Source organism: Falco cherrug, chromosome 3, assembly GCF_023634085.1.
Source record: "Falco cherrug isolate bFalChe1 chromosome 3, bFalChe1.pri, whole genome shotgun sequence".
In the NCBI taxonomy this organism is placed as follows: Eukaryota; Metazoa; Chordata; class Aves; order Falconiformes; family Falconidae; genus Falco; species Falco cherrug.
Genome location: NC_073699.1, coordinates 117,098,321 through 117,122,534, shown reverse-complemented (window position 1 = coordinate 117,122,534; position 24,214 = coordinate 117,098,321). Strand labels below are relative to the sequence as shown.

Here is a 24,214-nt window from a genome sequence, read left to right as displayed (position 1 = left end):
AGGCCTGAGCACGGGCGGTGGGCGGGGCTTCGGGGCGGTGGGCGGGGCGTCGTCGTAATGGGACGGATGGTGGGCAGAACTGCGAGACAGTGGGGAGGGGCGGGGCTACAGGATGCGGTGGGCGGGGCTCCGGGGCGGTGGGTAGGATTGCGAGACGTACTAGGAAGCGCGGTGGGCGGGGCTGCGGTAGCGCGCAGGCGCGGTGGGCGCGGCGCGGCGTAGCCATGGCGCACGGTCACGGTCGCTGCTGCTGCTGCGGGGAGGCGGCGGCCGGCGGGGAGCGGGGCGCGGCCTGGGGCCTCTACCTCCGCATCGACCGGCAGCGGCTGCAGTGCCTCAACGAGCGCCGCGAGGGCAGCGGCGCCCTCGTCTTCCGCGCCTGGGAGGAGCGCGGCAACCGCGCCCAGGTGGGGCCGGGCCGGGGCAGAACCGGGCGGCGGGGGGGAGGGAGGGCGGGGGGCGTGAGCGGGTGCTGTGGGTCCCGCCTTGCACCCAGCCTCCCCGAGGTTATCCGCTCCACCGGTCCCTGTGTGCTCCCCGCACCCGCTGCGACACCCGCGTACCTGCGCGGCCGGGGCTGGCCCTGACCTGCGCCTCTCTCTCTCCTCAGTTCGTAGAAAGCGACGATGATGAGGAGCTTCTGTTTAACATCCCGTAAGTCCTTGCCCTGAGCCCCTTTGGCATCATTTCAGCTGCTGGCGGGGCCCGTTCCTCGCCTTTACATGCCCGGGAACAAGGCAGGTCTGTGTGCCTGTAACCAGGGCTGATCTGGAGAGAACCGAGATGAAAAAGCCGTTTCTGTATCTCTCGGCAGGTTTACAGGCAACGTGAAATTAAAAGGAGTAATTGTGATGGGTGAAGATGATGGTACACATCCAGCAGAGATGAGACTGTAAGTAAAAGGAACATCAACTTTGTTGGAGCCTAAACTGAACTGATTGACTCGTAGCTAATGAAATCAGCGATTCTCATGCCGTTGGGTGCCCAAGCACCCACCAAGGGCACGCAGTGTGGGAGCAAACAATGTTACTCTGCAGCACCTCCGTCATTCCAGGGCACCAGGAGGAAAAAGAAACTCACTTGTACAGGGATGAGTGTGGCTACTTGCTTTTTCTCTAGAGAAAAGGGGCGCTGGTTTTAATTAGGTTTGGTTGAGACACTGGCTGTGCATTGTGAAGAAACTGAACTGCCGCTGGCTTAGTGGGCTACAGAAGGATCGATAGGCTGGGAGGGGTTATGCTTTGGAGGGGAGCCCTGAGGAGTGGGAAAGAGGGGCACAAGTGACAGAATGTCCTGCAGCCAGGTGAGGTCTGTAAGGCTTTTGGCAGCAAACCTGCTGTACTGAGCCATGTGGCCTCTCTTAGCTCCTGAACAGAGAGATATCCTTCTTAATACTGCCTTTTGCTTTTTTTTAAATGAAGGAACATTGAGTACTCTGCAGTTCTTGCTTGTGGAGGGAAAAAAATATACCTTTATCAAGGCAACATTGTCCTCTGTGTTCCACAAATGTGGATGTGATGCACTGTCAGGGCTCACCTTGCACATGGGAACAGCAGACGCCTGGCCCTGTTGTTGGCTGTGCTGCTCCTTTGTCCTGCTGAGCAAAAGTGCTGGTGCTGAATTTGGCTGTGGCTGTAACTACCTGCTGTAATGATCTGGTACCCAGCTTTCTGCTGGGACAGCTGTTCCCGTTTTCCTTTGGTCTGCAGTGTCTAGGTTTCTTCATGTATCCAAGCGGGCTGAGATCTGTATCTCCCCAGCTTTGTTCCTCAGTCTTCCTTGTTAATTTCTTCAGGATGTTGGGTGTTCTGAAGTGTAATGATGCTTTGTGGTGGCATTGGTATTTTCTCCCTCAGAAGACAAAGCAAATGCAGTTCCTTATTCAGAAGAATCCGGGTAGTGCTAATGGATGGGGAGGAAACCAATTAGCTGACCTGTACATTAATAACTTCCTGGATTTCCTCCCTCTCTTCCCAGGTTCAGGAATATTCCTCACATGTCATTTGATGACACAGCCAGGGAACCAGAGCAGACATTCAGCCTAAACCGGGATCCGATGGGCGAGCTGGAGTACCCCACCAAGTAAGAGGGGGACCCACGTGCCTGAGGGGTTGGGGGGGCTGCTCGTTCTGTGCACAGGAGCTGCGCTTTATCCAGCCTGCCGTCATGCTGCCAAATTGTTAGCAGAGGGCGGTTCCTTCCCTTGCTGCCTTCCCAAAGCTGCCTGCAGTAGAATTTGCCTTCCCAGCCCCAGCTCTGTCGTGCCCTTGTCAGGTGAGAGCTCTGGTCTGACCACCTCCTCCCTAGAGCCACGGGGGTGCCAGTGTCTGTGACCCAGGACTTCTCAGGGTGCAGAATCATCCTGGTTCATGTCCCGTGCTCCTGGGCCCGGTGACAGCTTGCTGCTTGCCCACTCACTGCCAAGTGTGAGGGAAGCTGCCTCTCGTGCACCCTCAATCGTTTGCTCCCGAGTCTGACGCAGGTTAGGGTAGGAGCTACATATGGTGCAGGGCCATGGCACCGTGCGGAGAGGAGGTGGCAACGCGGCGGAGTGGCAGCAGCCCGTATGCACAGCTCCAGTTTGTTTTCTCTCAGAAAACTCTGTTTTCTTTCAGAATTGCCCGTTTCTCTAATGTTTACCACCTCTCCATCCACTTTCCGAAGAACTTTGGAGCGGAGACAACCAAGATTTTTTATATAGGCCTGAAAGGGGAGTGGACAGAGGTAGGTGAGAGCAGAGATGAGCAAGACTGTGATAATAGTGTAAAAAGGGCTTTGAATCATAGCTTAATTTGAGTTCTGGTGGTGAGGAAGAAATCGTAGTGTGTGGGGGGTCTGCGATGTAAGACGGGAAGCTGCGCAGTTCATGTCAGTCGGGTGTTTTAGGAGGGACTTGAATTCTGCTCCCCTCTGGACTAACACGTTTGATTTTAATTCAGGCTCATCGCCACGAAGTCACCATCTGCAATTACGAAGCATCAGCAAACCCAGCTGATCACAAGTTGGAACAAATCACCCCACAGACTCACTTCATCTCCTAACAGTGCTGTTGGGAATCTCCCGAAGGCTGTGGTACAAGTGTGCGGATGTGATGGGCTGACTCGGACAGAAACGGCTTCCTGAAGCACTGAAGAGTGTTGGATCGGCTTTACGTTTTGGTCTTTGCCTTGGAAAGCTGGGCGCCGTGTGTGCAATGCCTGTATGGAGGTGGCTGCCGAGGGCAGCGATGCGTTGGGTCCTGCAGAAGGCAGCGGATCCGCTCTGGTAGCGGGACACTTGGTCTTTAGGCAGTGGCAAGCTCGTGTCTGCTCTCGTTAACTTCTCTGACTGCCAATAAAACACACGCAGAGGTGCAGAGCTGCGGCTGTGGCCTGGTCACCCAGATCCCTGTCCCTGAATGTGGGTCACAGCCCCTGTGTGGCGCTTCCTGTCCCTGGCGGGTGCGGGGCTGAGGGGGATGGCTGCGGGCCGCGCTCGTGCGGTGGGGAGGGGGCGGCGCTCGGTGCCTCCCCGGCAGCAGGGACGGGAAGGGAGCCCGGCCGCTGCGGTAACGGCGGGGCCCCGGGGCCTCCCGTAGCCGTAGCCAATCCCCCGGCAGGCGCCAGGCTTTCCCCGCCCCGGCCGCGGGGCCCCAGCGCGGCGCGGAGGCCGCTGCCAAGATGGCTGCCCCGGGGGCCGGGCGGCGCGTCACTTCCGCCGCGCTGACCCGCGCGCGACCCGGCGGCCGGAAGTTCCGGTGGGAGCGCGTCGGGGAGCCGGGAGGAGCGCGCTGGGCCCGCGGGAGAGGTGCGGGGGGGGCTGCGGGCCGGGGAGGCGGCGGGAGGCCGGGGCGGGCGGGAGAGCCCCCTCGCTGGGGCGTTTAACGGGGGGAGCGGGATCGATCGCCGGCTGGTGCAGCGCGGGGCTCCGTTCCCCGCCCCGGTGCGGTTCTGGGGCCCGGGTGGGTCCCGGCCGGTGGGTCCCGGGTGGGCCCCGGCGCCCTGCGGCCTCGTGCTCGGGGCGGCGGGGGAGCACGCCGCCGGTAACGGGGCCGCTCCACGCAAAGCCCCCCTCCTCCCGGGGGTTGGTGCGAGCCCTCCGCACTCCCAGCCTTTAGGGCACCACCCCCCCCCCCCAGCCCCATTTCCCACAGAAAACCGGCGCCCCCGTTCCAGCCGGGAAGCTCGCAGGGGCGGCCAAGCCGTGCGTGGGGCTCGGGGCCCCCACGGTCCCTCCCGGCCGTCCCTTTCCACGCGGGATTTCTGCAGCCTCCTCTTGCCTTTCCCTCCCGGGTCCCCTCCGGCCGGGGCGGGCCTGCGGGAGCGGGAGAGGCCGGGGCACGTTAATAAACAACAATTAGCGACTTGCCACCCTCCTGATGGGGAACGCAACGGCAGCACCGAGGCGTAACCCCGGGGCCGGGCCGTGGGTTTCCCACTGGCGTCGCTCGTAGGTGTGGGGTGCGATAGCTCTGGGGCTGCTGCTGCAACAGCCCAAATTAGACAAGAGTTTCTCTTCTTTTTTAGAGTGTGTGTGTGCTTTTCTGCAGGCGCTGACCCGTGCTGGGGGCTTTATCCTTGCCCTGTTATGTTTTGGCCCCTTAGGCCTGCCTCTGCTTGAGCTGGTTTTGTGGGGGCGGCCGTGGGACCCTCCTGTAGATACCCCAGGAGTGGGGCAGAACCTCCCCCCCCGGGAAATCTCGGGTGTCTCCAAGGGGCAGCCCGTGGGGTGCTTCGGGCAGGCTTGACCCTCAAACCCCCTCCTTTCCCTGAGGCCTCTGTGAATAAGGCAAAGATGTGAGTCTGTGTCTGCTCAGCACATTTCAGCATCTCCATCTGTCATGGAAGATGCTTTTATTTATGGCTCCTCTTGCCAGGATTTTTGGCAGGTGCTGTTTTTCCTGGCTGGTTGTTTTGACCCTGGAGTACACACAAGCACGTGGGCTGTGTGTGTGAGGTTCGCCAGACCCGAGGAGCTTGTTGTTCCCGGTGTTTTTTTGTGAGTCGGGGAAACAGCTGACGAACAGTTGGTGAAACAAGTCGGGCAGGTCTTGGCCCAGGCTGGTAAAGGAGGCGGCTGTTTCTGTTGGGTAAGGCTGTCTGCTGGGGTACCGGGAGGTGGGGAGGCTTCGGGTGGTCCTGTGCCACCCAAAACCCTCTGGGGATGGTGCTTGCTGTGAGATGTGAAGGCTCGAGCAGACCACACGGGCTGATCTTGCTCCCAGCAGCAGCAGGGAGGCTGATCTTATTCCTGGACATGATGGCAGCGCTGTAAACATGCTCTGATCTAATTAATCTTGGGCAGTAAGTGGGGGTTAGTGCCTGTCACGTGAGGAGCGGTAGTTTTAGTGATTTGTGCTGGACTGGAAGCAAACACCATTGACTGTCACGTCTGAAGGTGGTGGTAGCTCTGCCGGAGCCGCCCGCCCCACAGGTGACTGGGATCCGAGAGGTGACAATCAGCCCATCATGCTGGCAGGAGACCGATGCGGTAGAGACAGCAGTGGTGGCCCTGGCTGACTGACCAACGGGGAGGGACAAGGATGCTGTTGCTGGGGGGGGCGCAGGCTCTGGGAGGCAGCGTGGGGCTGGGTCTCAGGCCAGCACCTGAATGCTCCGGTTTATCCCTAAACAGCTCCATAAAAGAGGGCTGAACCTTTTATTAGCGCTGTAAAGCCTGCGCTGCTGCGTGCTGAGGGCTGGCGCTTCCTGCTTCCCCGTCAGAGCAGATGTGGGTCAGGCTTCTCCCCGGCTCCGCTGGCAGCCGGGCAGGGATGCTGAGGCTGCGCGCTGCCCGGCCGCCCTCTGCCCACGTTGTTACCGTCACAGAAATAACTTTGGCTTTGAGGTATAACAGGGCTAATTTTAACGCCTCCAACACCCCGCGCTCGCATCCCCACTCACACGCGTTTGGTGCTGTGACATGGGAATCGTTTGCTGCTTCCTGGCTCTCCGGCGCTGCCAGGCGTGGGACTATCCCAAAGGCTTAAACATCAAGGCCTTCATGTGCTTTTTTAACTTTTCCCCATATAGCTGGTCCCTCTGGAGCAAATAGTTGCCGGAGGGGAAGAGGAGTTTATTTTCCTGCCTTACCTTTGTCCCTCTGTCCCGCAGGTGCCAGTGTCTGAGTCCCTCTCAGTGTATGTGTGGTAACAACATGTCTGTCCCCCTCCTCGCTGACGCAGTGACTGTCTCAGGGGCAGAGCGGGAGACTGCCGCGGTAAGGGCCGGACCCCTCCTGCCTCACCTGCTTCTTCCCTTTTAGCAGTCTCGAAGATAAGTAGCTGCTTCTGCGGGGTTCAGAGGAGCCGTGAGCTGAGCCCGTAATCCTCAGCTCCTCAGATGTACATCTTGGTCCATCAAAGGGGACGCAGGGCCAGCAAGGTCTGATCTTGCCGGGGAAAAGTAACCGTCCTTTGGGCTAGGCTGTTTGTTGCTGGTGCGTGGTCCGGTGCGGAAGCATGGGCACAGCCTCACAGCTCCGTTTGACCTCCCGGGAGGCCAGTGGGAGTTGGATCTGATTTGGCTATTTAAGTTTTTTAAAGCAAATCCCCCAAAGAAAATCCTCTGTCCTTCCCTGGGGCCCAGCAGGCTGCCTTCCCTCTGCTCCCCATTGCTTAGGGCTTGCTCTAGCCTTAGATGAAAAGCCTGTAGGGCTGGGTTTTGTGAGTCCTTGGCAAGCTCAGCCTCTGCTCAGCGTGGTGCCGTGTAGCCTGGTGGGACAATCCTTGGCCCTTTGCTATGCTGGGCAGCCAAGGGGCTGACAACGCCCACAGACCTGGCCGTGACAGCAGGCTTTGTGGCGTGATGGCAACGATACGCCTGTTCCACTCATCCGTCATGCTCAAAGCTGCAGAGCCGTGTCATTGGCATCGGCTAATTTCTGCCTCTTTGAGTCTCTCCTAGTTAGTGACTAAGTGGCCTTTTGCTGCTTCCACGCCAGCCCAGCCCTGCCTCTCTCCTAGGCCACCGGCTGTTGCACCAGCTAATTCTTTTTGTTTTTCTGCTTCATTTAACAGGTCATTTTTTTACATGGCCTTGGAGACACGGGGTGAGTATTCCTGGAGCTGGCTCTGACTGCGACGCCTGGTTTGCTGAACGCAGACCTGGGGCTGGCAGTGTGTTGCAGGTGCTGGTGCTGCTTTCCCCGGGGGCAGCTCTGAGATTTGTCTGGGGTTTTGGGCTGGGTCCGATAGCCGTGCCTGCGCCACCCTGGCAGGGAATCGCTGGCCAGCAGCTGTCTGCACTTGAATATTTATGATCCTGGCAGCCCCCCCGCCCCCTGCGGGTTTGGTTTTCTGCTTTCTTTAAGGCAAGCAGATAAGCACTGCGGTTTTTGCAGTCCTAGGAGAGCTGGGAGTCGGGTTGTGTCTATGCGAGTGCAGCTCTCTAACGTGCAAGGCCACCTTAGAGGACAGCGTGAGATACAGCAGTAACAAGACATTTCTCCCTGCACAGCAGGTTCTCTCCCTCCTCCCCTGCTGATGGCAGCTCCTCTGCCTCCAGCTGTGGGGCTTTGTGTGCTGCCTTTGCCCTGCTGCAAAGGAGATCTGTTCACATTGGGATTCAGGCTGCCAGGGTGGGCAGGAGCTGGTAAAATAATGTCAGGGCACAGGCGGGAGGTCAGCAGCCTTGGAGAAAACCTGTCCTTGGGGGAAATCCCTCACCTTCACCAGCATCCTCCAGAATGCTAAGGCAAGCCTTCAACTCCCTCCTCTCCTCTCTCTCTCCCCAGGCACAGCTGGGCTGATGCTCTCTCCTCCATCCGCCTCCCCTACGTGAAATACATTTGCCCTCACGCGTAAGTGCTGTCCTTGCTTTGGGAAGGGCCTTAGGGGGGGTGGGGGGCAGGGGGGGCTGTCATGCAGGTGCCCACTGCCAGGACTGTTTGGGGAGGCAGACAGTGGCCCGTGTGCTGACCTACCCACGGGGCTGTGCAGTGAGGCTTCCTGTCCTGCTGTGGCCGGTTTGTGCAGGGCTCCAGCCCTGGCATTTTCTGCCTGCAGGCAGAGTGGTTCCCCACAGAGCTGATCAGCACAGGAGCTGCAGCTCTCGGGCTGTTTTCTCCCCGCTCCTGTGCTCCGCCTCGCCCCGATGGCTGCAGTGAAAGCCAAAAGCACTGAGCTCCTTCCCTGTCCCCCTGGTCAGGCAGGAGGGAGCTCAGCAGAAAGGGAAGGAAACACTCCCTGATGTGTCCCCAGTGCCACCAGCAGCCCGTGCAGGGGGGCACTCGCCAGGCTGGGAGAGCTCTGCCGCAGCAGCATCCCTGGCAGCAGGGCCTCAGCTTCCCGGTGTCCCATCTCGGCAGCAGAGGCAGCTGCTCTGTCAGCGTCTCCTGGTTCTGCAGCAGCAAATGGGAGAGGGACTCAGGAGCTCTCCTCCCCAGCCGGGCTGCTTGGCAACGCCCTGGAGCTACCAGCTCAGCTGGGATCTGCTAGGGGCTTGTGGATGATCCCTGGGGTCACCTTGCAGCCCCCGGGCCGGGTCTGGTGGCACTCATCTGTTGCTGTCCCTTGGGAGTGGTGTCCTGCAGCTGTGGGCAGGAGGGCCTGTCACCCCGCTCCCCTCATCTTGGACTGACTTCTCTTGCAGTTGAACTAAAACACCCAAACTGTTTTCTCCGCAGGCCTCGGATCCCGGTGACCCTCAACATGAAGATGGTTATGCCCTCCTGGTCAGTGTTGTGGGTGGCAGGGTGCCCTCCTGGTCAGTGTTGTGGGTGGCAGGGGTGCGTGGGACCCTTTTGGGGGTGTATTTTGGGGCACGAGAGGGATGGAGGGACTGAAGAGCCAAAATCCATTGCCCCGTAGGAGTCAGGGGAAGGGCAGAGCTCACGCAGCTCCCACCTCCCCACACCCTGGGTGCTGGGAGGGGTTTGGGGCTGACCCTGCTTCTTCTCCCAGGTTTGACCTGATGGGGTTGACTCCAGATGCACCTGAGGATGAAGCTGGGATCAAGAAAGCTGCAGAAAACAGTAAGAAGCTTTGGGGAGGGGGAAGCACTGCGCTCTTGGATGCCTCTCCCGCACTGGGACAGAAGCCGATGCCTTCCTGCCACCTCTCCTTCCTTTCTGCTCTCCTGTGACCCCAGCCCGCCTTCTCCCTGGCTGAAGCCAAGTGTGTTCAGGCCATGGGACCTCGGGCACCTGCTTCTGCCGGACGTGCTGAGTGTCCTGTGTGCACCCCCAGGCATCGGGTGATGCCCTGCAGCGTCCCCCCGCTCTACTGACCCATTTCTCTGTCTTCTTCCAGTTAAAGCGATTATCGAGCATGAGATGAAGAACGGGATCCCACCCAACCGCATCATCCTAGGGGGCTTCTCACAGGTGAGCTGGGCTGCGGGGGGCTGAGGTGGAGCAGACTGAGGGTTGGGACCCCTCTGCAGACCCACCCGCTCCAAGGGAGCATCCATGCAGGGAGGTGGGTGGGCGGTGGGTGCCCCAGGACTGTGGGTTCCCCCCCAGCACTAACTGACCTTCCTCGCCTGCTGCAGGGCGGCGCCCTGTCGCTGTACACGGCTCTCACCTGCCAGCACCAGCTGGCCGGCATCGTGGCGCTCAGCTGCTGGCTCCCGCTGCACAAGGCCTTCCCGCAGGTACCCTGTGCTGCGCCCGCGTGTCCGCTGGGAGGGTCGATGACAGGACGGGGATTTTCCCATCCGGAGTTCGCTGCAGTGAGCCTGGGGCTGCTGGGGCCACAAGGTGTCTGTGGCAGGGGCTTGATCCCACCTCCCTGCTCCTGGCGCCTGGGGAGGGCACAGCAGAGATCAGGGCTCTGCCCCCCATCTGGTGGGGGCACCTGCCGGCTGTGCTGCTCCCCCGGCCTCCTCGCGCCCCCCCGGGCAGCAGCTCGGTCCTGGTGGCAGCGTGGGAGGAGGTGTTTGGTGTGAGCAGCTGTCCCACAGCCCTCCTGAGGAGGGGAGCTGCCAGGTGGCGTGTGCTGGGCACACAAATTAAGCACCTGCCCCATTCCCCGCTGGGCATCCCCTCTCCTGGGCACCCCTGAGCAATTCCTTCCTCGCTGCAGGCGGCGAATAACGGTGTGAACAAGGACATCGCCATCCTGCAGTGCCATGGGGAAATGGACCCCATGATCCCCGTCCGCTTCGGGGCTCTCACTGCTGAGAAGCTGAAATCTGTCGTCACCCCCACCAAGGTCCAGTTCAAAACCTACCCCGGTGTGATGCACAGTTCCTGTCCTCAGGTCAGTGCCTCGTGGTGGGGAGAGGGGCCGTGACCGTCGGGGGGCCGTGACCGTCGGGGGGCCGGGACTGTCGGGGGGCCGGTCTCCCCTTTGGGCCTGACCCTGGCACGGTGCGTCAGGCAGGGCGGGGAAGTGGCCGAGTGCAGAACACGCGGGATGTGTTTGTTCCCCGATTCCCTCTGGGGAGGCTGCGCAGCCCCCGTCCCCCTGCGCCTGGGGCAGGGCACGGCGTGACGGGCTCTGTGCTGTCTGCAGGAGATGATGGCGGTGAAGGAGTTCATCGAGAAGCTGCTGCCCCGGATCTAAGCGGAGCCAATCGAGACTGTCGCAGGGAAGGATGCCGAGGTCGCAGCCGCCGATCTTTCCCCCGTGACCTGTCCGCTGCAAACGGAAGCCATGGCACCCCACTGCACCTCCTGCCGCACCCCGGCCCCCGCCTCTCCCCATCTCCTCGCACCGCGTCCTCTCCGGCTGGGGGTGCCCCGTCTCTCCCTGCTGCTCTCGGAGCTGAGATTGGAGCTGTCTAAGGCGAGTCTTCGAGTGGCCTTTTCTCTCCTCCTCTTGCTCCGAGCGGTTTCTGTGGGGGTCACCACCCCCTCAACTCCCCATCCAGGCACCGCGGGGTGTGGGTCTGGCGTGGTGCGGGTGACCTGTTTCTCTTGGGTTTGGTTTTTTTCTTTTGTGACAGTATTAGAGGGGGTGGGACGTGCCCCTGTGCGGCGGGAGGAGTGGTGTGGGCACATGGCAGGGCTGGGGCAACCTCTGGAGCCTTCCGTGGCCCAGAGCCGCCCTCTGCCCTCGGCCTGTCCTCTCCGCGGCTGCTCTCGGCCTCCGCTCAGGCGACTCACGGGTTTTCGGTCAGAGCTCAGGAACCCGGGACTCTCCTGCAAACACCTCACGGCCCAGGGGAGAGGCTCTGCTCTGGGCTGGAACTGCCAAAGGCTGCCCCGTCTCCCGGGGCTGGCAGAAAGGCCCCCGCACAGCTCCTGCACCTCCTGGCACGGGGCCCGGCCCCTGCCCTGTCGCACACGCACACTCCCCGGCGGGCGGCCATCGGCTGGTGGCAGCTCTGCCCTCCTCGAGATAATCGCCCCCTTCCTCCTTCTCCTCTTGTTGCTTTTACAATCTCCCCCTCAGCCCGGCGGGGGGGTCCCAAAGGCATCTCTCCCTCCCTCAGCCCAGCTCTGCGCCCTCAGAGCCCCAAAGCGCTGCCGTTTACAGCCGGTGTCCGAGCGGCTTCGCCGTGGAGCCCGCCCGGCGCTGGCCTGGTCCTTAATGTCTCTCTTGCTGCTACTTCTCCTTCCCTTTGGACTTGGGCTGGCTCGGGGAGGGAGAGGTGAGGGGAGGGGAGGCCCCCAGCCCCCAGGGATGGCTCCTGGCCCAGCTGGAGGAAGCAGGTTTGCTCCCAGCCATCATCTCACCAGCATCGAACACCTGGGTGCTGCTGTGCCCCTTCCTGCGGGGCGGCGCGGGGCTCCCCGTGCTCCCCGGGGCCGCGGGACAACCCGGGTACAATCACAGCTTCCCCCGGGGTCCCTCGCCCTGCCGGCTGGTGGCTGACGCCAAGGCTTGTCCCCTCTCAAGGCTTGTCCCCTCTCAAGGCTTGTCCCCTCTCGAGCCGTGGCTGGCTGGGGCGTGGGGCCAGGGCTGGGACCGTCCCCACCAGCAGAGCAGCTCCCCGGGCACGGGGCCATGAATGTCTCCTCAGCGGTGGGCTCCTGGCCGCCCCCTCCCCTCCCGCAGGGCCCAGGGCACTTGCTGTTGAGCAGCACTGCCCTTCTCCTCGCCTCTCCTCCATGGGCTGAGCCCGCAGCACTCTTGGGCCCTTTGGGGCTGGAGCTGTACATGTCTTTTAAAAAAAATACACCACAAAACCCCCCCAGCCTGCAGGCTGCCGCTCCCTCCTGTCCAGCCCCTCGCCCCAGGGCCTCTGCTCGGTGGCCGGTGGCCAGTGGCGGTGGCGGGCTGTGGCCAGGCTCGCAGTGCCAAGGCCAGCACCTCTCCGAGGGCGAGGGCTGCTCCGGGAGGGAAGCGGGGGGCTTGGGGCAGCAGCTGTGCCGCAGCCGTGCCCTCCCCGCCTGGGATGTGCAAAGCAATAACCTGCTCTCCGGGGAGTCGGATCTGTCAGACCCATCCTTCGTTGGTTTCTTGGCTTGGCTTGGGTTGGGGTTGGGGTTTGGGTTCTGGTTTCCTCCCCCCACCCCTCTCCTTAGGAAGTCTTAAGCCAGCAAACCCGCTGCCGGTATCGGGGGGAGCCTGGCTCTTCCCCTTGCTTGGGGTTCAGTCCTGCTGTTTCTTCTACTTTGTTCGAAAGCTGCTGTCCCCTGCATGGGGGGCTGGCTGGGGCGGGGGGCAGCTCCCCCCCCAGGTTACCGAGGGCTGGCGGACGGACAGACGGACCTATTTGACTGTGAACTGGAACCGTGTGCGTGGCGGGGGCCCGGGGCCACCCTGGGCACAGCACGGGTGGCCACGCTGGCCCCTTTGCAGAGCATTCCTGCTCGCTCCCTGCCCCAGCGGCACGCGCCTGGCCGGGGCGTGCTGAGGACCTGGGAGGGAGAACGGCTTCTCTCCATTCCTCAATACAGCTTTTTTTTTTTTTTTTTTTTTACTCTTTTTTTTTTTTTTTTTTCCCCCCTCTCTTCTTTTTTCCCCCCTTCCCCTCCTCTCTTTTGTCTTCCTTGTAAATGTTTGGGGTTTTTTGTGTGTGTGTTCCACAGAGTCAGAACCAAGGTTAAATAAATCAGAAACCTCTCCCAGAGCTGAGCTGGTGTTGTTTGTGGCCGGGCAGGAGATACCCCCAGCACCTCCGTAAGGGAGATTTTGGGGGTGGGGGCGGGGGCAGTGGCTCAGCACGAGGCCCCAAGGTGCCGTTCCTCGGGGCGCCAGCTCTGGCTGAAGGGAAGCAGAACAGAGCTGCCACTCAGAAAGTAAGAAAGTTTATTTAAAAACAAATCAAAAGCTCAATTCATAATTTAGTAGCATAAGTTATTAATCCAACTGACAGCAAACCGGGCTGACTGCGTCATCGCTGCCTAACGAAGCCGTTCGAGCCACCAGGAATAAATAGGAGCAGTGTGTGACAGCTGAGCAGAGCCTTCCCCTGGGCAGCCTTTGGCAACGTGACTGCAGAAGCGGCTGCCGCAGGCACCGTGGAAGCAAAATCAGGCACCAGCCAAAGCCAGCGGCAGCTTCAGCTGGGCAAGGTGGGCTGTGCCGCGGGCAGGGGCTCCTCCGGCGCCGCAGGAGCACGTGGGAGATGAGACTTGGTCCCCAAAACCAGGCTGGGGGAAAAGGGGATTGCTGGGGGGAAGAAGCCCTTGGCAGCCATGGGGGCCTTCGCCCCAGGGAGCTGGGCTGGGGCCACGAGCCGTGGTGGCCTCGGGCTGTGGCTGCTCCCTGGGGTGTGGGGGCTCAGGGGGCTCCTGGGGCCGTGAGGTAGGTGCTCAGCAGCCCACTCTGTGCCCAGGGCAGGGGGCAGCGGGTGCCCTGGCCTCCCCCCGAGACCAGGAGCCTCCCCTGCTCCCTGAGCTGGGTGGGTCGGGGGCCAGAGGGGACTGGTGGTTTCCCTGCGGTTTGGGCTCAGCAGGACTCTGTGGTTGAGTGCTGGATGCGGCCGCTTCCCCGGGCGCAGGCAGGGCCCAGGAGCAGCGCCAGCAGCGGCTGCAGGGCCCAGCCAAGCACCTTCTCCCTGCAGGGGCTGCCACCGCTCCCACGAGGGGGGTCGTGCCCTGGGTGCCAAAGCCGGGCCCTGGCTCTGTCCTTCTGTTCCTGCTCTGTGAGATGCAAAGGCCCTGGGGGGGATGAGGATGAGGAGCGGAGAGGCCGGGCACGCTCCCGCCTTCCTCCCCTGTGCAAGGGGCAGGGGGGGCAGCTGGAACTGCACCCAGGATGACCACAGCATCGCTGGGGCCACCGGGGAGGCTGGCAGGGCTGGCCCGGAGCAGCACTCGGCCACCAGACGAGCCCTCGGGCCACAGCTCAGTTCTTGCTGAAGCCTGTGGGATTCTGCAGCTGCCACCGCCACAAGTCCTGGCCTGCAAGGGGGAGAGGGGGGGTGAGGGGGGGCCGGGGGGGGGCGGCCGGCGGGTGCTGGGGAAGGGGCTGCTCTTACACATCTTGTCCAGGCCGAAGGCGGCTTTCCAGCCCAGCTCGCGCTCGGCCAGCGCCGCGTTGGCGTAGCAGGAGGCCACGTCCCCCTCCCGCCGGCCCGTGACCTTGTACTGGATCTGCAGGGAAAGCAGCACCGTGGGGGCTGGGGGCTCCCGGGGCTCAGCAGAGGGGTCACACCTGAGGCCCAGCAGCTGCGGGAGCGGTGCCGGGGGCTGCCGCAGACACAGGCATGAGGGCTGCGGTGGCGGTGAGGGTTTGGGGGGGCGGGGGGTGCTCCTGGAGCCCCGCAGGCTGCGGGTCAGACCTTACCTCCCTCCCCGAGGCTTTCTCCATGGCCCGGACCATCTGCAGGACGGAGTAGCCGGTGCCGGTGCCCAGATTGTAGATCTGGGAGGAGGATAAAGGACACAGATCAGATTCTTTCACAAGGGGAGAAGGGCCAGGGCCCCCTTTAGCTCCCTTAGGGCCGTGAAATCCCAGCCCTGACCCAGCCCCACAGCCTCGGCAGGGCTGACCGCCCCAGACAGCCCCCTTGGTACCTTGCAGCCGCAGTTCTCCTTGAGCTTCTTCAAAGCAGCGATATGGCCCTTGGCCAAATCCACGACGTGGATGTAATCCCTGACGCCTGTGGGGACGCAGAGGGTGAGCACGAAGCCCTCCTGCCCGGGGTGCAGCTGGGCTGGGGAGCTGTGGCGGCTGCCCCGGGGGATGGGGGATCCCTGCTCCACCCGTTCCGTGATGTACCTGTTCCATCGTCCGTCTTGTAGTCGTTCCCAAACACGCTCAGGAATTCCCGGCGCCCCACTGCCACCTGCGCAGAGGGACAAGCCAGCGAGAGCCCCATCAGCCTGTGCCCCACACCAGCACCGTGAGCCTGGGGGTCCTCAAAGGCTGCAGCGGGGCAGTACCTGCGCCACGTAGGGCATGAGGTTGTTTGGGATCCCCTGAGGATCTTCTCCGATCATGCCCGACTCATGGGCACCAATGGGGTTAAAATAGCGCAGGAGAACAGCGTTCCAGTCCTGGGAGGACACACAAACGTGGTTGCCCGGGGAGGGTGCAGCGCTGCGAGGTGCCACCTGGTCACCCCAATATGCTCCAGTGGGGAAAGACCTCAGTTCCCAGCCCTGTGCGCCTTGAGGCGGCTCCTCACCCTCTCTGCTTTGCAGAGATCTCGAATCATCTCCTCGATGAAATACTTGGATTTGCCATAGGGGTTGGTGCAGCCTCCAACCGGGTGGTTCTCATCCAGGGGCAGGTACTTGGGGTCTCCGTAGACGGTGGCAGAGCTGCTGAACACGATGTTCCTCACGCCGTGGGCTTTCATGGTCTGGGGAGCAGGAACCAGCCATCACTGAGCCTGCGGGCTCCGTGCCCCCCAGCCCAGCCCTCCGCGGGCAGCAGCTCCCACCATGCCGGCGCCGTTACAGGCCTGGGCAGCACTACAGGGACCAGGCTGCCAGCCAGCACAGCCAGCCCAGGGCAGGATCACACCCAGCACCAGTCACTCAGCACCCGTGTGGTCCCCCAAGCACCACACGCTGCCCCCGCCCCCCGCTCCACTCACCTCCAGCAGCCGGATGGTCCCAGTGAGATTCACTCTGTAGTAATCCAGGGGCTTCTGCACTGACTCCCCCACCGCCTTCAGCCCCGCAAAGTGCATCACGGCCGAGAAACAGTGCTGCGGAGGGAGAACGAGCTCAGTGTTAGCATCGCAGCATCAGGAGACAGAAGCTCCAGGCAGAAACCACTGGGAAGTCTCCCCGGGAGCTTCATTCCCCCTGCCCGTGCAGTCTCCACGGCCCAGAGGAACATTTGCTGGTCACAGCGGTTCCTCAGCACTGTCCTCCCCGCTCAGCTCCTGCCCAGCCCATGTCCCCTCTTCCAAGCTCCCACACGCAGCACAAACCCCTCTCACCCCTCAGAGCCCACGAGGTCGCCTCGGGGCACCGCAGCTCTTGCACTCACCTTACTGAAGAGCTCCTGCAGCGCTGCCTCATCGGTGATATCTGCCTCCTGGAAGAGGATGGGCTGGTGCACGATCTGCTGCACACGCCGGAGGCTCTCAGGGAGTGCGTCCGCCCCTGGGGAGATGGAAGGGAGCGAGGCGCTGGGATAGCTGGAGGTGCCAGCACAGGCTGAGGGGCCAAGCCCCCTGAATGGGAAGGGATGAAGGCTCTCCCTACCTCGGATGGCATTGTGAAAGTTGTCTATGACCACAGGGACGTAGCCAGCCTCCACCAGCTCCAGCACACAGTGACTGCCGATGTAGCCAGCTCCGCCGGTCACCAGGATCTTCTCTGCCATGATTCCCTGCGGGAGGAAAGGCCCTTCAGTGCCGAGCTCTGGGTGAAGCTGCCTGGGGTAGGCACGACGGGGGCCCTGAGAGGGACAGGGCAGGCAGGACTTGGGCACTGTCACGTCAGCACTGCCGGCAGGCACTCCCTGCCTGGCCAGGCCAGCAGCAGGACATCCGGAGAGGAATGGGCTGGGCAGGCTGCAGCACTCCCTGCCAACGTGGTTCACACCTCCTGGACAGGGAGGGTTTATCTGGCCCTTGTTGCATGCCAGGAAAAACTCTTGTTCTTCCTGTTAAATCCAGTCAAGATCCCGGTGTCACCCATATCCTACAGCAGAAATCCGTCAGGCTAATTCACCCCCGAGTACAAGGGCAGGGAGTCAGCCAGCGGTATTAATTTGGGTGGTCTCCACAGGGGGACCAGCTCTGCTCTTTTCCAGCCATTCCCTGTTTTTTTTCCCTCCAACTCTCAAATTCCCCCTTGCCAAGGGTGCCAGCACCCCCACCCCCCACCCGGCCCCGCTGCCCAGGAGGGTGGCCCTGGCTCGCTACGGACCACCGGGCCACTGGTGGGCACACACGGGTGGGAGCCTGGGAGCTGCCCTGCCAGGAAGCCCCAGCCCCGGGTGGCAGCTCCAGCCTGGCTGTAGGAAGGAAAATCCACGTTACCACCAAGGGGTGCGGAGGCAGCGCAGGGAAGTTCCCACCCGCGGGACTTCAGCTGCTCCCAGAGCTGCACCTGGGGCTGGAAACCAGCCGGGACCCCCAGACCGCCCTGCTGGGGCCGCCGGGGCAGGGGCAAAACAGCGCTGCTGTTAGCCAGAGGGGCAGGGCAGGGGCCTAGGGGGGGTCTGGGGGGCAGGGTAGGGGTCTGGGGGGCTGGGCTGGGGTCTGGGGAGCTGGGCAGGAGTCTGGGGGAGCTGAACAGAGGCCGGGGGAGCCGGGCAGGGTCTGGAGGGCCGGGGAAGCCAAGCAGGCCCTGGGGGACCGGGCAGGGGCGGGCGGGGGTGGGGTGGGGCGGGGGGAGCTGGACAGGGGTCTGGGGGCCGGGGGAGCCGGACAGAGCCTGGGAGGGCCGGGCAGGGGCCGGTGGAACGGGGCAGGGTCCTAGGAGCCGGACAGAGGCCTGGGGGGGCCGGGCGCGGCCGCGGCACAGGGCTACCTGCGGGGCAGTGGCTGCCGCAGGGCCGGGGCCGCCCACAGTTACCGGCTGCCGGCGGGGCCGCGCGTTCCAGGGTGCCGGGGCTCAGCTCAGGCCCCGGGGCTGGATGTGTCTCAGGGGCGCGGCGCTGCCCTCCCCCGCGCCCCCCGCCCGCTCACCCGCCGCTCTCGCCGCCGCACTCGCACCGCTCCGCGTGCGGCCCCTTTAAGGAGCCCCGCGCCCCTCCCGCTCTCCCATGGAAACGTGGCGGCGCCGCTCCCGCTACGGGCCGCCGGCCGGGACAAAATACCTCGGGGCGCGTCCGCACTGCTCACGCCCCACGGGGCGGGGCAACAGCGCTGAGGGACGGCGGCCATTGGTCCGCGGGGGGATGGGTGAGGCCACAGTGACGCAGCGCCCCCTGGCGGCGGGAGGCGGCCACTGAGCGCCCGCCGCAACCCGCCCGTTTATTCACCGATTCCCGGCGCATTCCAACGTTACGATTTATTTAATCATTCCAGCGTTACGGTTTATTGAATCGTTCCAGCTGATGGAAGAAGAGGTGCAGCCCTGTCGACAGCACGCTGGGACCGGCGGCGCAAGGCGCAGCTACACACCAGGGCCAGCCCCGGGGCGGACAAGGTTCCTGCAGTCTCACGCATAAACTATTAAATAAATTCTTGCAAAAAATAAAAGATTGGGGGACAGACTTCCCTAGGGCCTGTCTAGGTGAGGAGGACACGCTCAGGGGACGGGTGTGCGCATTGAGCAGCGGTTGAGGAGGCACTTGGAACCAAACCGGCAGCAAAAGCCCTTTAACTGGTTTAGTTAAACCAAATTTTGAGTAGTTTAGACTATTAAATAATGTGTTTCTTACCCCTAGTATTTAGAAGTATCTTACAACAGATACAGTCCTTTATTACAATCCCTAAACGCTAAGACAGACGGCCCCAGGCTGCCCCTAACACTTGAATTACAAAGGGGAGCCTTTTGATTTCAGTCCTAACGTTTGTAGCAAGGAGGGAGAAGGGAAGAACAGTCGCCCCTGACCGGGACAAGTGCTCTATACCTGGAAAAAACTGTGGTTTATCTTTTGCTGGTAGTTTATAGCAACAAACCCTCAAAGCAGAAGTTCCCAGACAGTGTTCTGAGCTGGCAGCGCAGACCGCAGCTCTCTGTGAGAAGACAAGCGTTGCAGCCACTACTTCTCCCTCAGCCCATCCACGTCCTCCCTTCTTTAAGGCAAATGGCTAACGTCTTCAAGGTTGAATAGTGTATTCTTGTTTTTTCCATTTCTTCATAAATTCTGGTGGATTATGCATTTCCTCCCAAGCACTGAGCCTAGATGGAGCAGTGAAGATCAGAGGCAGCAGAACAGAGGGGAAACCCTGCCAGCTTGCTTTCTTCTCAATCCGAGGAGAAACTCGATGCGGTATCACAGTCTGCAAGATGCCTGGGACACTTTGGAATTGGTTCGTCTGTTGAGAGCATTGCAAATATACGTGCCCGTGTCCATCAGCTTCTGTAGATCCACACCCTTCACGGGAAGAAAGATAGGACACGCCGTGGTACTGGTTCTGCCACATAAAGCTGCCCACTAACAACTGGCATTGCTGGGAGACAGGCAGGGGGTGAGGAAGCCTTTAAAGGGTACTTTAACGAGGCCCTCAGCGCCTGCCGCTCACTCACGTGATTCTGACAGCCAGTGTCAAATCGCAGGGTGCTGAGCAAGGGAGAGGAGGAAATGTCACAGCGGGTAGGGGTGGGATTGGGGTGGCAAGACAAGGCCCCCAGGCACAGCCAGAGCGATCCCCCAGCTGTACCCACTATGCTGGGGCTCCCTGGGCCAAATTCTGAACCCCTGCTGAAGCCCAGACAGAGCCATTGTGCGAGAGGCTCGGCTGCCACAGGCAAAGGCTGCTCGCACTTACCGTGTGGATCCCCAGGCCGTTCAGCATGTACACCAAGTCCTCCGTAGCAACGTTTCCTGATGCTCCCTGGGCATAGGGGCAGCCTCCAAGGCCAGCGACGGAAGCATCAACCACGCTCACACCCATCTGCAAACAAAACCACTATCAGCACGCTCCTCTTAAAGGTCAAACCACAGTCCTGTGCCTTAAATCCACAAGCAAGCACAAGAAGACCCCAAGGAACGATGCTATACTTCAAAGCAAAGATCCTACCTGAAGCGCTACCAAGATGTTGGCAAGAGCTTGCCCGTAGGTATCATGGCAGTGAACGGCAAGAGCCCCAACTGGCACCTCTTTCATCACAGCTGTCAGCATCTCCTTCATGCTCCCTGGGGTCCCAATGCCAATGGTGTCACCGAGGGAAATCTCATAGCATCCCATCGAGTACATCTTCTTTGAGACCTGTCCAAAAGCCAAGATGCTTACTGCAAAGGCAGCTTGGTCATTCCCTTCCCCAGAGCTGGACACAGAAGCAGTGTGTGTTTGCCTGGAGCACAACAGCCATGGGTACAGCAGCCAGGAGATTTCTCTGGGATCAAAAATCGCCAGGTCCCCTGAATTTCTGTCCATTTCAGCTAGACTCAGTCTTCCCTCTGTGTAGTGGCAGCTAGCTGTAAGCTTCCCCAGTCTTCCCTCAGTCTTCGGTTCAATAGTTTGACACATCCTCCAGTTCCCAGTGCCCAATTCATATCCAGAAAAGCAAGTTAGAAACCTCTGAGAAATTCTGGTTGTTTTTACAACGAACTCACCTCCGCAACTTTAGCTGCGGAAATCTTCCCTTCATAGGGACATCCAAGGACACAGGAAACGTACCTATAGTTAAAATAAAATATGTTCTTTTAGCTAGAGAACTAAACTGAGATTATACTGGGCAAATTAGTCAGGAGTTGTGCTACATCTCACATGCTCTATACAATGGAAGAATTAATTTCCTATTCTAAAAATCAGTCCAGTGGACAAAGCTTACATAATTAACTATTCAACAATTACTTTTTCCAAGGACATGAAAAATTTGCCAAGACAAGGGTACAAAGGCCTGCTGGGTTTGTGAATCTACACACTTCCATGAGGAATGTCTGCCAAGAAGCTAAGATCAGTTTGGATCCTTTGGTAAAGCTGAAGACAGAATAATTACATGGAGGGTGAACCCATCTGGAAGAGTGTAAACTGCCACGAGTGGCACAGGCTTTGCACCAAGCCAGCGCGTGAAACCACGTTAGCGGTGGTGTTTCCAAATTAATGCTTCTCAGCGCATTGAGCTCACGCTTGCTTGCACCCATCCAGATAAAGACACACCCTCCAAAAAAAAAGGTAAAGTTGAAAAGAAATCCCACTCCTCAGTGTTGCACAGGCTGGACTCCAAAGAGAAACTCAAGCGGTCACATTTGCCCACACAACCTGCTTGGTGGAAAGTTCGCAGCAGGAACTTCTTACCCCCGGACAGGAATGCTGGCTGCTTTCGCTGCGGTCATCACTTCATCGAACCTCTCCAAACTCTCCTCTATGGAACAGTTTATGTTCTTCTTAGTGAAGAGCTCAGATGCTGCTCCAAAGATCGACACTTCTTTGGCGCCTGCTGCCACCTGCCAATAGAAAGCATAAATTAAAGTGAGGCGATTTCTCTTGCAAGGGGAATGACAAGCACAACCATAACTACAGTTCTCTCATTTTATAAAGAAAATTTTTCCCCGGTTCTTCCCCAAATAGCCCAATCCTTTCCTCATTTCGTTCTACAGCAAAAATGTGATGACACATCCAAGTCTGTCTTCAAAAGAAGTGCAAAGTTACAGATGCAGCAGTAAAGCTACATCTGCTGGATGTAGTCAGGAGAGCTGTAGGACAGACAGATAAGACTGAAAGCATCACTGTCAATTAAAAGAGTTACTTTTTTTTTAATAGTAGAAAACTTATCAAGATTTTTCTATTATAAACAACAGGTTTCTATCTTCCCAGTAAAATGATCCCTTGTAAAGAACAATTTAGGTGCTGCCATCTCTTACCGCTGCCTGAAATCCTTTCAGATTGGGGGTCAGCACAGGATAACTAATACCAGGCAACTTATTAATCCCTTGCATGACTTCAGTATGGTCAGCCATCTGCAAAGTAAACCAGGAAAGGTTCCTAAGCATGACAATGTCCACTTCTGCAAATTACAAAGCATTTTTAAAAAATGTCTTGTAAAAACGGGAACATAAATATTCAGGAATAAGAGAAATGGGCCCTTGAAAAGCAAACAGCAGTGCAACCTGTGAAGGATCATAGTTCAGTCACGCGGCGCCACCATGCACACAAGCAGCTGTTTATATTTCAGCATACATTTGCTCTTTCCCAGGGTCCAAAGGGAAGGTCTGGGACACTGCAGTCTTTGCTGTTTCTTGTCCAGTTCTGAGCCACAGTAACAAGGATTTTGGAGCAAGCAGCACCTTTTTCCATGGATTGCCATCTACAATTAGCCGTTTTTACAACATCCAGCTGCAGATCCCATCTGAACACTAACCTGAGGAACCCACTTGGGGGAAACAAAGCTGGTGGCCTCTATAACCTGAAGCCCCGTCTCTGCCAGCATGTTGATTAAATTGATTTTCACCGGTGTGGGCACAATATTCTAAGAAGAAGAAGATGAAAAACGACCTTAAGTTCTTACTTCCACAATAAACTTCCCGCCCCCCCGCAAAACCCCTCAGCTTCCAGCATCAAAAAGCGGTATTTTTGCAAAGCACGCAGCGGTGCGGGTGGGACACCGGGGGTCAGGGAAGCCGGGGGGCTGCGGGGGGCCCCGGCCCGCCCGTACCTTCTCGTTCTGCAGCCCGTCGCGCGGCCCCACCTCCACCACCTTCACACGCCTCGGGAAGGCTCCGGCCGCTGCCGCGGCGCTGACCTGGGGGGCAGAGGGACAGCGTCAGCCCGGCCCCGCGCCCCCCGGCCGGCCTCGCGCCCCCCGGCCCAGCCCCGCTCACCGGCCGCAGCGAGCCGGCCCAGCGCGGCAGCAGCCGCCGCGCCGCCATGTCCGCTCCGCCCGCCCCACGTGACTCGGAGGGGGCGTGGCTCGTCGGTCACATGACCGCCGCGCTCCCCACGTGGAGCCGGGAGCCCCGCTGCGGCCCGGGGCCTCCGTCCCTTCGGTGCCCGGCAGGGAGCGGCAGGGCCGCAGCTCGTACCTGTCCCCGCGAGCCGTCCCGCGGCAGCGCTGCGGTGGCGCACTGCGGCATCTTCCCCCCCGGCGCCGGCTCTGCGCGGCCCTGGGCGCCCCGCTCACTTATACCGGGGGATTTGTGCTGGCGCGGGCTGCTGAGCAAACACGGCGTGTTTGGTTTGGACGGGCCCTCTGCCCGCACCAGAGCTCACCGGCGTGATGCGGCCGGGAGGCAAAAAGGCCATCGCTCTGTTGTCCCTTCCTCCCCCCTCTCCGTGTCGTAATGGCATCGTCACCAAGCACAGGGGTGATGCTCCTGTGAGTAAGCCGCTCCAGTTCTCCAAAGTCCACGCAGATTCATTGGGACAAAATCATTATTTGTCAATTGAGTAACAGCTCCTACAGCACCGGCTCAGCACATGTCCCAGCCCTGGATCTTCGCTCATGCTGAACGCTAAGCTGGCTGGCAAACTTGCTCGTTGTACAGGAACAAAATCAAGCTTGTCTGCAATGTTGTGGGGCCTTCACAACAACAGTGCCTCAGACACACACGCCATTATGAGGAGTTTCATCGTTAACAGTACATATTGTTCAAGCCTTTTTAGGGAAGTTCAGCATCAGCTCAGGACATTCGCTGCAACAGTGGAGTCGGAGGTTCAACTCACAACGGTGGCTTCTCTGTTAAACTCCCGTAAAAACATAAAACTCTTCTGCTTATAGCTAAACTCATGTAAAAACATAACCTCTTCTGCTTATAGCAGTCTGCATCAGAATATAAATAAAAGTTTGTTAATGGATGTGCATTACATTATGATTTTATATAGCTGATTTCTTCTAGACCTCTTCAAACAACAAGCTTCCATTACTTTACTCGCCAAGGAAGCATGTGATCGTAACTGTTATCAATCAATACCAAAGTAATACAACGCTTCTTATCAAGGACTTGTTTTTATGCAAGTACATCATAGGCAGGAACCCACGATGGCACTTTGGTTGGTCTTCAGTAGAACATGCCCATTGCATCCAAGGCTTTGTGATTCCACATGCAAGAGTATCACCTTGGCTATCAGAATAAATGTAATTAAGCCAGGGAAGTGGCAGGGCCTGCTCCTACTGGGAGGCGCGGCCCCCGCTGCGGTGCCTAGCTTAGCTCACCAGCAATGGCAACATGTGTGTGAACATGGACACAGCTCCTGCCACTCCGTATCCTGTGAGCTGCTCTAACAGTCCAAATCCTCTCACCATTAACGTCGGCATCTCCTCCTTGGCAGCCACGCATCCTCCTGGCAGCTTCATACACTAGCACCTAGGTGCCACGTGGCCTGGCCTGACACCCCAAAGTAGGTCCTCTTCACTGCCCCATCCCAACCCTGTTCAG

At 59.8% G+C, this 24,214-nt stretch overlaps 4 protein-coding genes across 7 annotated transcripts; 2 read left to right on the top strand and 2 right to left on the bottom strand.

The window, feature by feature from the left end:
- Window positions 1-176: 176 nt before the first annotated feature.
- PITHD1 (PITH domain containing 1) lies at window positions 177-3,357 on the top strand. The gene is made up of 6 exons (XM_055704218.1): window positions 177-407; window positions 611-654; window positions 815-892; window positions 1,978-2,082; window positions 2,616-2,724; window positions 2,940-3,357. Exons 1-6 carry the CDS (start codon window positions 225-227, stop codon window positions 3,039-3,041), a joined length of 621 nt encoding a protein of 206 aa, XP_055560193.1. The 5' UTR covers window positions 177-224; the 3' UTR covers window positions 3,042-3,357.
- Window positions 3,358-3,726: 369 nt separating this feature from the next.
- LYPLA2 (lysophospholipase 2) lies at window positions 3,727-12,941 on the top strand. The gene is made up of 10 exons (XM_055704212.1): window positions 3,727-3,786; window positions 6,093-6,198; window positions 6,998-7,029; window positions 7,714-7,779; window positions 8,605-8,652; window positions 8,882-8,952; window positions 9,230-9,303; window positions 9,471-9,572; window positions 10,004-10,180; window positions 10,436-12,941. The coding sequence occupies exons 2-10, from the start codon at window positions 6,121-6,123 to the stop codon at window positions 10,484-10,486; spliced, it is 699 nt and encodes a 232-aa protein (XP_055560187.1). The 5' UTR covers window positions 3,727-3,786; window positions 6,093-6,120; the 3' UTR covers window positions 10,487-12,941.
- A 162-nt stretch (window positions 12,942-13,103) lies between these two features.
- GALE (UDP-galactose-4-epimerase) lies at window positions 13,104-18,037 on the bottom strand. 3 transcript variants are annotated; one of them, XM_055704192.1, is made up of 11 exons: window positions 17,913-18,037; window positions 16,480-16,606; window positions 16,262-16,377; window positions 15,861-15,974; window positions 15,447-15,623; window positions 15,202-15,315; window positions 15,038-15,104; window positions 14,833-14,918; window positions 14,603-14,680; window positions 14,295-14,409; window positions 13,104-14,217 (listed from the first exon to the last, which is right to left on the bottom strand). In XM_055704192.1, the coding sequence occupies exons 2-11, from the start codon at window positions 16,598-16,600 to the stop codon at window positions 14,162-14,164; spliced, it is 1,044 nt and encodes a 347-aa protein (XP_055560167.1). In that variant the 5' UTR covers window positions 16,601-16,606; window positions 17,913-18,037; the 3' UTR covers window positions 13,104-14,161. The 3 variants fall into 3 exon arrangements, with proteins under 3 accessions (XP_055560167.1, XP_055560168.1, XP_055560169.1); XM_055704193.1 differs by having other exon boundaries at window positions 16,480-16,608; window positions 17,845-17,948; XM_055704194.1 differs by lacking the exon at window positions 17,913-18,037 and adding an exon at window positions 17,755-17,869.
- A 199-nt stretch (window positions 18,038-18,236) lies between these two features.
- HMGCL (3-hydroxy-3-methylglutaryl-CoA lyase) lies at window positions 18,237-23,006 on the bottom strand. 2 transcript variants are annotated; one of them, XM_014284744.3, is made up of 9 exons: window positions 22,862-23,006; window positions 22,495-22,581; window positions 22,201-22,308; window positions 21,704-21,799; window positions 21,138-21,286; window positions 20,453-20,516; window positions 19,917-20,105; window positions 19,665-19,790; window positions 18,237-19,270 (listed from the first exon to the last, which is right to left on the bottom strand). In XM_014284744.3, the coding sequence occupies exons 1-9, from the start codon at window positions 22,910-22,912 to the stop codon at window positions 19,169-19,171; spliced, it is 972 nt and encodes a 323-aa protein (XP_014140219.2). In that variant the 5' UTR covers window positions 22,913-23,006; the 3' UTR covers window positions 18,237-19,168. The 2 variants fall into 2 exon arrangements, with proteins under 2 accessions (XP_014140219.2, XP_027669130.1); XM_027813329.2 differs by lacking the exon at window positions 22,862-23,006 and adding an exon at window positions 22,661-22,738.
- Window positions 23,007-24,214: the final 1,208 nt, after the last annotated feature.

What these genes read in the sequence shown, in the direction of transcription:
- GALE (XM_055704192.1), bottom strand. Translation starts at nt 16,600, where the DNA reads ATGGCAGAGAAGATCCTGGTGACCGGCGGAGCTGGCTACATCGGCAGT. An exon ending in GGACCATCCGGCTGCTGGAG is followed by an intron (nt 15,624 to 15,860) that starts GTGAGTGGAGCG and finishes CCTGCTCCCCAG; the next exon opens with ACCATGAAAGCCCACGGCGT. An exon ending in CTTCGGCCTGGACAAGATGT is followed by an intron (nt 14,218 to 14,294) that starts GTAAGAGCAGCC and finishes TCCCCCTTGCAG; the next exon opens with GCCAGGACTTGTGGCGGTGG.
- PITHD1 (XM_055704218.1), top strand. Translation starts at nt 225, where the DNA reads ATGGCGCACGGTCACGGTCGCTGCTGCTGCTGCGGGGAGGCGGCGGCC. An exon ending in AGCGCGGCAACCGCGCCCAG is followed by an intron (nt 408 to 610) that starts GTGGGGCCGGGC and finishes CTCTCTCCTCAG; the next exon opens with TTCGTAGAAAGCGACGATGA. An exon ending in CATCCAGCAGAGATGAGACT is followed by an intron (nt 893 to 1,977) that starts GTAAGTAAAAGG and finishes CTCTCTTCCCAG; the next exon opens with GTTCAGGAATATTCCTCACA.
- LYPLA2 (XM_055704212.1), top strand. Translation starts at nt 6,121, where the DNA reads ATGTGTGGTAACAACATGTCTGTCCCCCTCCTCGCTGACGCAGTGACT. An exon ending in AAGATGGTTATGCCCTCCTG is followed by an intron (nt 8,653 to 8,881) that starts GTCAGTGTTGTG and finishes TTCTTCTCCCAG; the next exon opens with GTTTGACCTGATGGGGTTGA. An exon ending in TGCACAGTTCCTGTCCTCAG is followed by an intron (nt 10,181 to 10,435) that starts GTCAGTGCCTCG and finishes TGCTGTCTGCAG; the next exon opens with GAGATGATGGCGGTGAAGGA.
- HMGCL (XM_014284744.3), bottom strand. Translation starts at nt 22,912, where the DNA reads ATGCCGCAGTGCGCCACCGCAGCGCTGCCGCGGGACGGCTCGCGGGGA. An exon ending in GCCAGCATTCCTGTCCGGGG is followed by an intron (nt 20,517 to 21,137) that starts GTAAGAAGTTCC and finishes TTTTAACTATAG; the next exon opens with GTACGTTTCCTGTGTCCTTG. An exon ending in ACGGCCTGGGGATCCACACG is followed by an intron (nt 19,271 to 19,664) that starts GTAAGTGCGAGC and finishes CTTCCCGTGAAG; the next exon opens with GGTGTGGATCTACAGAAGCT.